The sequence below is a fragment of the Choloepus didactylus genome, chromosome 4 (genome assembly GCF_015220235.1).
Source record: "Choloepus didactylus isolate mChoDid1 chromosome 4, mChoDid1.pri, whole genome shotgun sequence".
In the NCBI taxonomy this organism is placed as follows: Eukaryota; Metazoa; Chordata; class Mammalia; order Pilosa; family Megalonychidae; genus Choloepus; species Choloepus didactylus.
In genome coordinates this window covers 95,928,393-95,942,067 of record NC_051310.1, presented here as the reverse complement: position 1 = coordinate 95,942,067, position 13,675 = coordinate 95,928,393, and the positions used below count along the sequence as shown (strand labels likewise).

General features: G+C 40.5%; 1 protein-coding gene across 6 annotated transcripts in view; it reads right to left on the bottom strand.

Moving 5' to 3' along the window:
• Positions 1-13,675, bottom strand: part of ADAMTSL3 (ADAMTS like 3) — a 389,485-nt gene that overhangs the window by 205,118 nt on the left and 170,692 nt on the right. For all 6 annotated transcript variants that reach the window (XR_005216378.1, XM_037833191.1, XM_037833189.1 and 3 more), the window contains one exon: positions 11,902-12,028. Coding sequence is in view for 5 of the 6 variants with exons in the window: in XM_037833191.1 (XP_037689119.1) it covers positions 11,902-12,028 (127 nt within the window). In the remaining variant the exon portion in view is untranslated. The remainder of the gene's footprint in view (positions 1-11,901; positions 12,029-13,675) is intronic.

Below are 13,675 nucleotides of genomic sequence, written 5' to 3'. Positions count from 1 at the left end.
CATCTAACTACCCTCAGAAGACAGTTCAGAAGGGTGGTTAAACCCACAGACTCTGAAGTCAGAACCAGCCCAGCCACTTACTAGTTATGAAATCTGGAACAAAGTACTTCATTTCACTGAGCCCATTTCTACATTTGTCAAACAGGAGGTTATAATAGTACCTACCTTTTGGGGTCATGGTGAGGAATAAATTATATAGTCCATGAAAAATACCCAGTACAGTGCCTGGCATACAATAAACACACAACCTGTGGAGGCTGCTGTTATTAGCATCATCATAACAGCTAGCATTACTAATAATCCCAGAGGTCTCAGGTGCTCAGTGGATGGCAGGTCTCCTGGGTGACTCCAGATGTTGCAGGGATTGGCCACCAACAGGGCACTTCTGCTTTTAATTCACAGTGTCCTCAGGGACTGGTCCATGTGGCTCCTTCAATTATGCTTGGGTCAAGTCAAACTTTACTGAGAACACACAAGATGCCAGGTATTGGGGGCAAGAGGCCTTTGAAGAGCTCACACGCCAACAAAAGGGTCAGTGCCCAAACTCAAACCCTCCTGGAGCATGCAATGACAGAAGCACCCATGTAGTGGTTCATGGGAAATCAGAGGAGACTTCACACCTACTCGCTCTGTGGCATTTTGCTCAACATATGTAGTATTTCTCAGTCATTTAAAAATAAAGATAAGCCATCTCTGTCAAATCTCTTCATTTAAACATTGGAAAATGTCTTCATGTATAATCCTGGGTCTAATATTTCTCTGACACCTATTCAATCCCCGTATATATTTTTTATACTAGGAATAAATTGTAGATACACTTAATAGACTTTTAGAGCTAGAAGGGGTCTTAGAAATAATCTATGATAACATTCTTATTATGCAGTTAAAAAACTCAAGGTTTAGATATCCTGGTGTCTTGCCTAAGGACACAGCTAGTTAGCAGCCAAGCTGAGATTATTATCCTAGTCTCTTGCTTCCAGTCCAGTTCTAATGTGTGACATCATTTAGTTGCACTGAAACCATAATGAGAAGCAGCAGCATCTCCCGCAAAGAGCATATCCTCATTCCTTTCAGCATTTGTTGAGCTCCTATGATGTGTTCAATACTGTACGAGTTCTAGGGATAAAATGGTAAACATGGTAGTTATGGTACCTGCTCTTACGAAGCCTTACTAGTGGGAGAGACAAATTAAACAAATAAACAAATAAATAAAATTGTTACTTCCTGTAATAAAAGCTAAGCAGGAAATAAACAGAAAAGAGAAGGGCCTGCTTTAGGTAGATCGGTCAAGAAAAAACTCTGAGGAGGTAATATGAGTTCAATGATGAGAAAGACAGCCATGTTCAGAGCTGAGAAAACAGTGTTCCAGGCCCAGGGACTGGCTGGTGCAAAGGCCCATGGGAGAAAGAGCGTAGGCATTCTAGAATCTTCCAGAAAGCGAGTGTGACTGGAGCCTACTGAGAAAAGGCTCACAAGGGCAGCAGATGAGGTAGCCCAGGGGCCAGATGATGCAGGGCTTTGAAGGTCATGGGAAAGATTTGGATTTTATTATAATCGTTAAAGGAATTCACAAAAGAGTTTTAAGCTGGGAAGTTCTGGTCTGCCTGGCTGCTCTGTGGAGAACAGAATCTATGACATTCCTTCTCAACAGGATCTCCAAGACAGTTTTCTCTTAGTTCCCTTCATGTAGAGGGCACAGAAGACACAAAAACATGAAAGTTGGAGAAGAACTAGAAACCAGGGATCTAGATTTCCAGGCCCAGGATCTTTCTTCCACCCTTACTATCTCTGTTGCTGCATTAAATGGAAGAACAAAAAAAGCCAAAAAAAGCCCATACGAAATTAACAGGATCTTTGGTTTGAATATTCCTTTATCACTCACAGTTTGAACCTAAGTATTTTTGGTCAGAATCTTAGCCTAGAAAGAAGAATGAAGAGGCAGAAAGAGAGGAAATGAGAAGAGAGTAAAAACAGAAACCAATCTGTTTACCACATCAGCAAAACTTTACATATGATGCAATCTTCCTTGCTATGGAACACATTAAATTTGTAGATTACCTGTGTAAGTGACAGTATATGAAAAGAGAAAATTCACAAGAAATACCCCATGAGGCAGCCCCACAGTCCACCTCACCCAAGATCCTATTTTTGTCAGCTATAGCAAGGAGATCCTTTATAAGAGACATGGAGATATGGGTTATCTCCATAATGTCAAAAATTGAGGGATGTGCTCGTGTCCCAGGTCAGCCTTAGGGATCACTGTATCATCAGGCTTAGTTTCTACCATATAACAATGTAAAAAGAGCCCAGCACAGACAACCCAAGCTTGTTTATATATTTGTTTCACACATGTGCCCTTAAGTAGAAAAGGCCAAATTAAGGGACAAACCTGGAAATACAACTGAATCCCTAAATACCAAGTCAAGACTCTCCAAATAGATATATCCGCTTCTTTGCTGCTGTTTTCAGCTCTTTTTCTCCAGTTTGTTGTTCTTTAAAACTTGAGTGGCCTCCAGTTCCTTTTTCCAACTTCCAAAGCTATTTATGCCAGTTGTTAGTTCAGTCTTTCTCCTTCTCCCTCTGAACAGGAAATTTGTGTTTTGTATTTGGATTTATTTCTGATTCTTCTCATAGCAAAGGTTTTGGCTCCAGGCTCTTACACCTTGAATTTGCCTCACTGCATGATGGAAATGATATCCTGTGTGCAACCTTGTGCACTTTCTCCAGAGCACAGCTGTGCCAACAGCATTTCATTGCCATGTCCTGACTCAGTGTGAGTCCCAGAGAAGATACGAGAGATTACTTGGCAAGGTGTGGACAGAGTAGCTGCATGGACTCTGCACACCCAGGGTTGCACACTCAAGGCAAGACGTGGCTTCATTTCCCACATTTCTTTCACACAAAGCATGATTATATGGAAGTGCTTCCATATGGCCTAGGGAGCATCCCAGCCAAAAACGGCTCTTGGCTGGCCAGTTTCAGAGCAGTAACAGACATGAAGAGGCCATCGTGAAAACAAAGAGGGAGAATCACCATGTTTTCATGGAGGTAGGACTCTTTATTCACTTTAGCCTTAGCCCAAGTCCCCACTTCTAAAGCCCGATGAGATGGTAGCCCCTGAAGACGCTCCTGGCTTCCACCAGGTCACTTCTACCGCTGTGTTCAAGGATCTGTCTGTATGCTCCAGTTCCTTTTCTTTGTGGAAATTGAGAAAAAATATTAGACATTTTAGGGGTCTAACAGACCTGGAATGTCCTTAACTAGCATCGGGGGTCTGAGACCCCAAAGAAAACCCAGAATGGCAGACTGGGGGCTTATGTGGACGTGTGCATTTTCCTGGAGAGAAAATGCTTAACTTTCAGCAGATTGTGAAAAGGGTCTATAATCCCAAAACTGAAGAACAATGATATGAAGAGAGAGAGAATATGAGCTGCCTTACCAAATGGGGACCAAGGGGCACAAACAGGCAGCCCCCCTCAGCCACAGGGCACTCCTCCCCACCCCTCCCTCCTCGGGGCCTCCTCCACACACTTCTCCAGAAATCTTGACACAGTTTCACTCAACTTCTGCCCTGGTTCAATTAAAACTATCTCCATTTCTAATCTTTCTTGGACCCTGACAAAACAATATCTTTTCTGATGAGATTTCCAAACTTTTAAAGGCCAACTCTACTGCCAGGAACTTCCCCAACACCCTGAGCTGGTTATTATTTTTTCCCCTTATTACTCTCTCAGGCTTCCTGAGTTAACTCTTCTCAGGGCAGCCAGTTTCTTTGAACTGAGTATTTCCTTTAACTTTGGTTTCTTCTACTACTCACCCTTTGGCACGTCCAAGGTTTTCCTCCATATCCATCAGTGGCTCTCTTAAAAACAACCCCCAGAATGACCAACTGTTGATTTAAAAATCTGTTTACAAATATCCACATTTACATTTAACATATGTAGGAGGTGCTCATATGAGAACTATTTCTAATAATAATAAAGCCAGCATTTGCTGAGTACTATCCAGGGACCAGACACTATTTGGAGTGTTCCCCATGGAGTGATTGAACTAATCCTGGCTATAGCTCTACAAAGGAGGTACTGTTGTTGTTCCCAGTTTGAAATGAGAAAACCAAAATACACATGGAAATGAAACAATTTGCCCTGCTTATACAGCTAGTAAACAACAGACCCAAGGATGAAATGCAGGAAGTCTGGCCCCAGACCCCAATTTTTTTAACCAGTCCCTATATTGCCTTTCATAATCAATTATGGGTGATGTTTCTTATCAACTCTGGTTCTTAATTTCCTCAGCTGTAAAATGGGCTTGACAATATCAAAACCACACAATGCAAGGCTGCTGGTGGGTTTAAGTGATGTTATATACCTGAAGAGCACACTGTGAATTATAAAGCATTATGTCAATATTAGTAATAATGGAATTATTAAATTCTGGAACACAAAATACTTGGTTTCCTAGCCTTCTTAGAAGTTAGGGTGTCACATGCCACAGTTCTGGCCAATGAGGCAAAATTCCCTGGGGAGGCCTTCCCTTCCTGAATAAAAGCATGATATTGAAAGAATGTCTTATATCTCCCCTTTTAATCACATTCAAATATATATTTAGGTTGTATATATGATAACAGAATAAATTTTAAAAATCCATGTATTATACAAACAGTGAACCCCAAGCTAAACTATGTACTACAGTTAATAGTATAATCATAAAACATGCTTTTATCAAATGTAAAAAATCTATCTACCACACCAATGCAAGGTGTTAATAATAGAGTACTAGACAGGAATACTGTATTTTATGCATGACTGTTCTGCAAACCTGCAAATTCTCTAATAACTGCACCATCTTCTTCTTTATTGCCTAGGATGTGGATGTGATGTCTGAATGTTCAACAGTGATTTTGCAGCCATGGAGACAAAAGCCACATTCTGAGGATAATGAAGAAGAGACTGGAGCCTGTGTCCTTCCAGACGCAGATGAACAGCTTCCCCAGCTTTGACTGCCTACTCCAAACATCTTTTTAAAAGAGACACATATTGAGGACTCGGGCAAGATGGCAGCATAGAGAGGAGTGGAAGCTAAGTAGTCCCCCTGGAACAACTACAAAAAACCAGAAACAACTAGTAAATAATCCAGAATAACTGCGGGGGGACAAACGAGACCATCCACTCATCATACACCAACCTGAATTGGGAGGAATGCTCGAGAACACAGCATAAAATCTGTAAGTAAAACCTGCGGAACCAGGTCGGGAGACCCCCTCCCCCATAGCCCGAGCTGCGGAGCCTCGTGGTGCCAGAGAGAAGCTCTCTCCCAGCAAGCGAATACAGCTCAGCTGAGTTCCAACTGGGGTTTTAAGTAGCAAGCGTGAACTGCTCACTACAGGTACGCAGCCCCGAAAAACAGACAGAGGCTTTGGGTGATGACTGACCTGGGAGAGCCGGAGGGCTGCCTTGGACTGGGTCTGAAGGGGACTATCTGTTTCTTTTTTGGCTCAGTGGAGAAAGCCCCAGTCATTTTCAGTTTCCAGGGCTGTGACTCTGGGAAGGGTGGAGACACCACAAGCAGAGAGTGAGACCACTGAAATGCTAATGACCTCCACCTGAGGGGTCTGTCTTCTCTAGGAGGAAAGGGGTGGGGCCCTTTCCATTCAGAACCAGACCCCAGAGCCTGGGGGAACACGGCCACACCTCCTCACACCAGTCAAGAATTATAGGCTAACAGGCATCACCTGCTGGGCAGAAAAGCACAGTGACCTGAGGCATCAAAGGGTGGAGCAATTTTCTAAGACACACCCTCAGGGAAACCAGATACTGAATATTTCTTCCCTCTGGGACCTGTGTTTCTTCTGGTATGGGAAAACCTGATTTGGATAACCGAGGAAACCATGCCTAGACAACAGAAAATTACAACCTACACTAAGAAAAACGAAGTTATGGCCCAGTCAAAGGAACAAACGTACACTTCAACTGAGATACAGGAATTTAAACAACTAATGCTAAATCAATTCAAAAAGTTTAGAGAAGATATTGCAAAAGAGAAAGAGGCTGTAAAGGAAGCACTGGACATGTATACAGCAGAAATCAAAAGTTCAGAAAAACAACTAGTAGAATCTGTGGAAATGAAAGGCACAACACAAGAGATGAAAGACACAATGGAAACATACAACAGCAGATCTCAAGAGGCAGAACAAAACACTTAGGAACTGGAGAACAAAACACCTGAAAGCCTACACGCAAAGGAGCAGATGGAGAAAAGAATGAAAAAATATGAGCAACGTCTCCGGGAACTCAAGAATGAAACAAAGTACAATAATGTACGTATCATTGGTGTCCCAGAAGGAGAAGAGAAGGGAAAGGGGGCAGAAGCAATAATAGAGGAAATAATTAATGAAAATTTCCCATCTCTTATGAAAGACATAAAATTACAGATCCAAGAAGCGCAGCGTACTCCAAACAGAAGAGATATGAATAGGCCTACGCCAAGACACTTAATAATCAGATTATCAAATGTCAAAGACAAAGAGAGAATCCTGAAAGCAGCAAGAGGAAAGCGATCCATTACATACAAAGGAAGCTTAGTAAGACTATGTGCGGATCTCTCAGCAGAAACCATGGAGGCAAGAAGGAAGTGGTGTGATATATTTAAGATACTGAAAGAGAAAAACCACCAACCAAGAATCCTGTATCCAGCAAAGCTGTCCTTCAAATATGAGGGAGAGCTCAAAATATTTTCTGACAAACAGACAAAGAGAGACTTTGTGAACAAGACACCTGTCCTACAGGAAATACTAAAGGGAGCACTACAGGGTGATAGAAGACAGGAGTGTGTGGTTTGGAACACAATTTTGGGAGATGGTAGCACGACAATATAAGTACACTGAACAAAGGTAACTATGAATACGGTTGAGAGAGGAAGGTGGGGAGCATGTGAGACACCACAAGAAAGGAGGAAAGATAATGACTGGGACTGTGTAACTTGGTGAAATCTAGAGTATTCAACAATTGTAATAAAATGTACAAATATGTTCTTTTACGAGGGAGAACAAGCAAATGTCAACCTTGCAAGGTGTTAAAAATGGGGAGACATTGGGGGAGGGATGCAATCAGCATAAACTAGAGACTGTAACTAATAGAATCACTGTATTATGCTTCCTTTAATGTAACAAAGGTGATATACCAAGGTGAATGCAGATAAGAGGGGGGGATAGGAGAGGCATGTTAGACACTTGACATTGGTGGTATTGTCTGATTCTTTATTCTACTTTGATTTAAGGTTATTTTTCCTTTTGCTGCTTCCTAGCTGTCATTTTTTTTTCCTCTTTCTTTTGCCTCTCTACCTTCTTTGACTCTCCCTCCTGCCTTGTGGAAGAAATGTAGATGCTCTTATATAGATAGTGGTGAAGGTGGTGAATACATAAATGTACGACCATGCAGAAAACCATCGATTATTTACTTGGGATGGAATGTATGGTGAGTGAACAAAACCATATTAAAAAAAATGGGTTGATGACAAAACCTCGAGGGCAATATACTGAGTGAAATAAGCCAGACACATTAGGACAATTATTGCAAGGTCTTTACTGATAGGAACTAATTATAATATGTAAACTCATAGACATGAAATATAAGGTACCAAGATATAGAACGAGGCTTAAGAATGGGGAGTGGTTGCTTAGTATGAGCAGAATGTTCAATTAGGATGAACTTAAATGTTTGGAAATGAACAGGGGTGTTGGTAGCAAGATGTGAGAATAACTAACAGCGCCAAATGGTGTGTGAATGAGGTGGAAAGGGGAAGCTCAGAGTCATATATGTCACCAGAAGGAAAGTTGGAGGTCCAAAGATGGGAATGTATAAAACTGAATCCTATGGTGGGCAATGTCCATGATCAACTGCACAAATACTAGAAATCACTTCCATGAACCAGAACAAATGTATGACAATACAATTAGAAGTTAATAATAGAGGGGCATATAGGGAAGAACTATATACCTTTTACAAACTATATACTACAGTTAGTAGTATTTCAACATTTTTTCATAAACAGTAACAAATGTACTATATCAATACTATGAGTCAACAATTGAAGGGGGTTGGTTAGGGATAGGGGAGGATTAGAGTTTCCTTTTCTTTTTTTCTTTTTTCATCTTTCACTTTATTTCTTGTCTGGAGTAATGAAAAGTTTCTAAAAATTGAACAAAAATTAAGTGTGATGGATGCACAGCTGTATGAGGGTACCCAGGGGCAAGTGATTGTACACTTTGGATCTTTTGATAATTGTATGGTATCTGAACAATCTCAATTAAAAAAAAAAAAAAAAGAGACACATATCACCTATATTTATCAATCAGGTTTTCAATGGTTTGCAATGGAATGCACTCCTTATGGATACACCACTGTTCAAAGCCACCAAGTCCACAGATTGGGACCTCCACAAATTTATAGTTTCCAGTCTCAGCCAGGCCCTCACAATTACTCCTCTAACCTTTTACTGGCTTTGATGAGTTCCTTCTCCTTTCTTGGACGGCAAAGCTCTTCTCAAGTCTCTGAGGACTCTTTCTCTTAGTAGTGGCTCCAACTCCTAATGAAAAGAGTCAAAGCCAAGAGGCTGGAACTCATTTAATTTCTCACCATGTTCCCCAACTGTACCTGTATAGTTTATCCAGCTCGTGACACAGTATAGGTTTGCACTCCTTATTTTGTCCTGGGTAAGTCCTTCCTTCTATCCATTCTCACCTGTTCATCTATCAACTCATTGCAATCACACTTTGGTTGTAGCCTGAAATTCACTGAAACCACTCTTGCTAAGGGTCACAAATGATCTTCAAATTGCCAAAGAGAAATTACTGGACCCTTATTTCAGTTGATCTCGCAACAGCTCATAACATGGCTGACAATTATCTCCATTTGGCTTCCATGATATCCTGCTTGCTAAGCTCTGCTTTCACCTCCCTACTCTCTTCCTTCCTTCTCAGTTGTCTTCTCTTGAACTTCTTCTTTGGCTCACTGTCTTGATTTCAGGTGTTCTTCAGGATCCAATTTGTTGCCTTCTGATATGTTCTACACACACTCTTTGGATGGACTCACCTATATTTATAACTAAATATCAACAGTAAGGGAGTTCTGCTACCAGCAATGATGGACTGGCATGCTTCAGAACAATTCTCTAACCTCAACAAAACATAATCAACATCTGTTTGAAGGCATCAAAAGCTACCAAGACACTGAGTACTTATGGGGCCAAAATCCGGGAGGTGAGCTCTCACGTTTGAAATGTGTCTCCTTTTCATGAATTTCTGTTCCGATTTGCTAATTCTGCTGTTCTACAAAATACCAGAAATGGATTGGCTTTTATAAAGGGGGTTTATTTGGTTACAAAGTTATAGTCCTAGGCCATAAAAGGCATCAACACGCGTATATCTCACCGGAGGAAGGCCAATGGTGCCTGGAAAACCTCTGTTAGCTGGGAAGGCATGTGGCTGGCATCTTCTGATCTCGGGTTGTGTTCCAGCTCTTCTCTCAGCTCCTGTGCATTCTTCAAAATGTTGCTCTTGGGGCGTTTGCCCTCTCTTAGCTTTTCTGGAATAAACACTGGGCTAACATCTCCAAAGTGTCAGCAAAAGTCTGCTTTCAGTGGACTTCTCCAAAATGTCTCTCTCAGCTGCTCTCCAAAATGTCGCTCTCAGCTGCTCTGAGGTCCTTCTGTTTGTGAGCTCTTTTATAGGACTCCAGTGATTAAATCAAGACACACTCTAAATGGGTGGGGTCCATATCTCCATGGAAATTATTCATTCAAATGTTTCACCCACAGTTGATGAGTCACATCAATCAGAGGAAACACTCAATCAGAGGATTCCAACCCAATCAACCCTAATACATCTGCTCCCACAAGACTGCATTAAAGAATATGGCTTTTGGAGGGACATAATATATCCAATCTAGCACAATTCTCTACGCAAACGAAGAGCAAACGTATCTATCCAGCTACTCAAGCTGGAAAGTTTGCATCATCCTAGCTGCTTCTTTTATCTTATAGTCTTCATGCAAAGAGTTGCCAAACTCTGTGAGTCTACATCCTAAATAAATTCTCAATCTTTTCTTTTCTCTACATCTCCTTCCACACTACCCTGGACCAAGGGGCCTTATCATCTCAAATCCCCTCGAATATAAAAACAGCTTCCTATTTGGACTTCCTGCTTCCAGGCTTATCTCACTAGTATCCAGCCCCCACATGCTACCAGAAGTATTTTTACTAAAACATAAATCTAATTAAGTCACTCCACTGCCTAAATCGCTTTACTGACTCCACTTAACCTAAAAGTAAAACAAATAATGAAGGGCTGTATTATTGACTACTGAATGCTATTTTTTCTTATCTTCCACTATATCCAACATTCATTCAGACCTCAGCAACATATTAGTAGATCCCCCAAAAGGCTTGGCTTTCCTCTAGCATCACGATGCCTTTATACTTCATGTTTTTTCTGCCTGTAAACTCCCTTCCCTCCATCCCTCTTGCAGTGTACTCCCCATGTGAGAGAATAAGACCCCTATTTCATAAGTTACATCGAAATAAATTCAAATGATGAAAGATTTTAAAGTATGAAAACAAAACCATGAAAGTAATGACAGAAAGAAAACAGGGGTGAATAAGTTTTTCCTTTAAATCAGGGGTCAGCAAACTACAACCTGAGGGCCAAATTCAGCCTCAGTCTCTTTTTATAAACAGTTTTCCTGGAATACGGTCACACTCATGCATTTACATGTCATCTGTGGCTGCTTTTGTATCACAGTGGCAGTGCTGAGTAGTTGGGTTCGAGAACCACAAAGCCTAAAAATATTTATGGCTGGCCCTCTACAGAGGAAGCTTACTGTTCCCTGCATTATAGGACTTTTTTTAAAAAAAGGCAGATATTACAGAAATAAAAAGATGAAAACTTCTGAATACATGAAACTTAGAAATTATTAGTTCTAAAAGCACAAACAAAATTGAAAGCAAAATGATGAAGTGGAAGTGATACTTAAAATAGGTATGATGGAAAAAAGTTAACATTCTTGGTATAATAAAGACTCACAATCAGTGAGGCAAAGCTCAACATCCAAATAGGAAACCAAGCAATAACTTCAATATTTATTTTAAAATGAAAATGTATAAGTGGCCAATAAACATATGACAGTACTTTCTCTCTTGTTAATAATCAAAAGAATGCAATTTTTAAAAAATTATTTCATGTTATACCTAATGTTCCAGTTTGTTAATGCTGCCTTTTTGCAAAACACCAGAAGTGGATCAGCTTTTATAAAGGGGGTTTATTTGGCTACAAAGTTACAGTCCTAAGGCCATAAAGTGTCCAGTGTAAGTCATCAACAACTGAGTGCCTTCGCTGGAGCAAGCTTGCTACAAAGTGACCCTCTTGGCTGTAGCAAGCTTGCTCATTCTGTCTGAGCTTATATAGTGCTCCAGTAAACTCATCAAGGCACACACTGAATGGGTGGGGCCACACCTCCATGGAAATTATCCAATTTCACCCTCATCCCTATGGAAACATCCAATCAAAAGTCTCCAACCCGATCAGCACCAATAAGTTTCCTGCCCACACAAGACTGCATCAAAGATAATGGCGTTTGGGAGGACATAATACATCCAAACCGGCACACCTAACAAATTGGCAAAATAGTTTAAAACCAGCAATACTTTGTATTGACAAAGGCTCAAATAAACAGGTACTAATATAAAAATTAGATACACACTTGTTTTGGAGGAAATTTGATTTTTAGAAAACTGGTCAAAAGTTCTTTCCAAGTGAAAAGCTTAATTTAATAAAAATGTTATTCTAGTAACAGACGGTCTGAAACACATATTGTTTTATGGTAACATGGCACTGAGTTTCAAACCTACTTTTTTCAGGAGAAACGTGTGACTTGGATTGTCCCCGCACAAGCCTGCAGGTGGCGCCGTCGCCAGCACAGACGCCACAGTTGTCCTCCTCGGCTTTACTTCCCAGTTGCCGGTCACAGCCCACCGCCTGCGGACAGAAACGTGGTGGTCAGAGGGGGGCGGGAACACAGGGGAGGTGGAACATTATGCATCCCAGACACTTCATTTATGATGCTATCCTTCTTCAGTTTAGGAGTTGGCTCTTTTATGAGAACATCATTTTCTAAATTTGACTGGAAAAATACACCATTTATATGATTCTTATGCAAGGCCCAAATAATTAAAAGAGGACAAATACTTCTGAATAGAAGCTGTCCCTCCACACCCCCACTCTTATTTTTTTCATTTATATTTTTATTCGGCTATTTTAATGCATATAAAATAGATGGAACATTGCAGATAAAACTGAAGTCCTTTCCTCCCCTCCCCTGCCCCTCATTAGTCCTATTCTCACGTTTCCTCTCCAGAAACAACCACTATCCTAAATTTGATATATATCCTTCTCTACACAGTTTTGCTTTAAGCTGTTTTCCCCTCTATTTCTATCTTTATCTCTACATATGGATAGCTCTACCTCTATAGATCCATATCTTTCTATATTCTGTATCTTTATATCTCTGTGGTGGATTTAATTATGCCTCCCAATTTAGATATGTTCTTGGTCTTGATCCACAGTCCTGTGGGTGTGAACTCACTGTAAATAGGATCTTTTGATTATTTTATTTTAGCTAAGGAGTGGCCCAAATGAATTAAGGTGGGCCTTAATTCAGATTAATGGAGCCCTTTATAAGCACAAGAAATTCAGACACAGTCAGAAAAAGACACCAGGAGGAGCCAGAAATAGGAAGTCAGCAGGAACCCAGAAGAGAAAGGGGAGAAGGTCATGATATGAGACAAGGCAGGGATACAAGCCAAGGAACCCCAAGGATCACCAGCAGCCAGCACCAGAATGTTACAGACTTTGGGGAGAAAGCATTGCCTTGTTGATGCCCCTATTTTAGACTTTTTCTAGCCTCAAAATAGTGAGCCAATAAATTCCCATTTTGAAGCCAACCCATTACATGGTATTTGTCTTAGCAGCTCGGGAAAACTAAGATATTCTCCTTCTCTCTCTCTCTCTCATTATCTATATTTTTACCTACACATTTTATATCTATGTCAATATATCTATACATTTGTCTTTATAAACAATTTAGTAAATATAAGAAAGGAATTAACAGGGGAGATGCCATATAGAATATGCTTAGAACGCTGTCTTTTGGTCTCCTGTTAGTTTTCATATGTATATGGCAAAGATATTAGAAAAATATACATGAAAAAGGGTTGTGCCTTATATTTCTCTTTATTTCATAAACATATCTTCTACATAATATGTGTCCAATAATATTAACTGATTTGATTTATCTTTGCTCCCCACAGGCATCCAACTTTACTTGCATTTACATACCCGGTGTTTAAGCAGAGATACTCTAGAGGCAGACAGCCCACTTAAAAATCCTGACAACCCCCCACACACACACACACATATACACAAACCCTCCCCTCATCCCACCCACCAACCCTTTTTAACTGCAAGACCTTGAACGATACAAACTCTCAGAGACTCGCTTTACTCAACAGTAAAAATGAAGATGATACTGTGAACATGGGGTTCTAGTTTAGATTAAATGAGAAAATATACGTGAAGTTCTTAGGATAATAATTAGTAAAGGGCTCAATCAAAGAGAGTCAATTT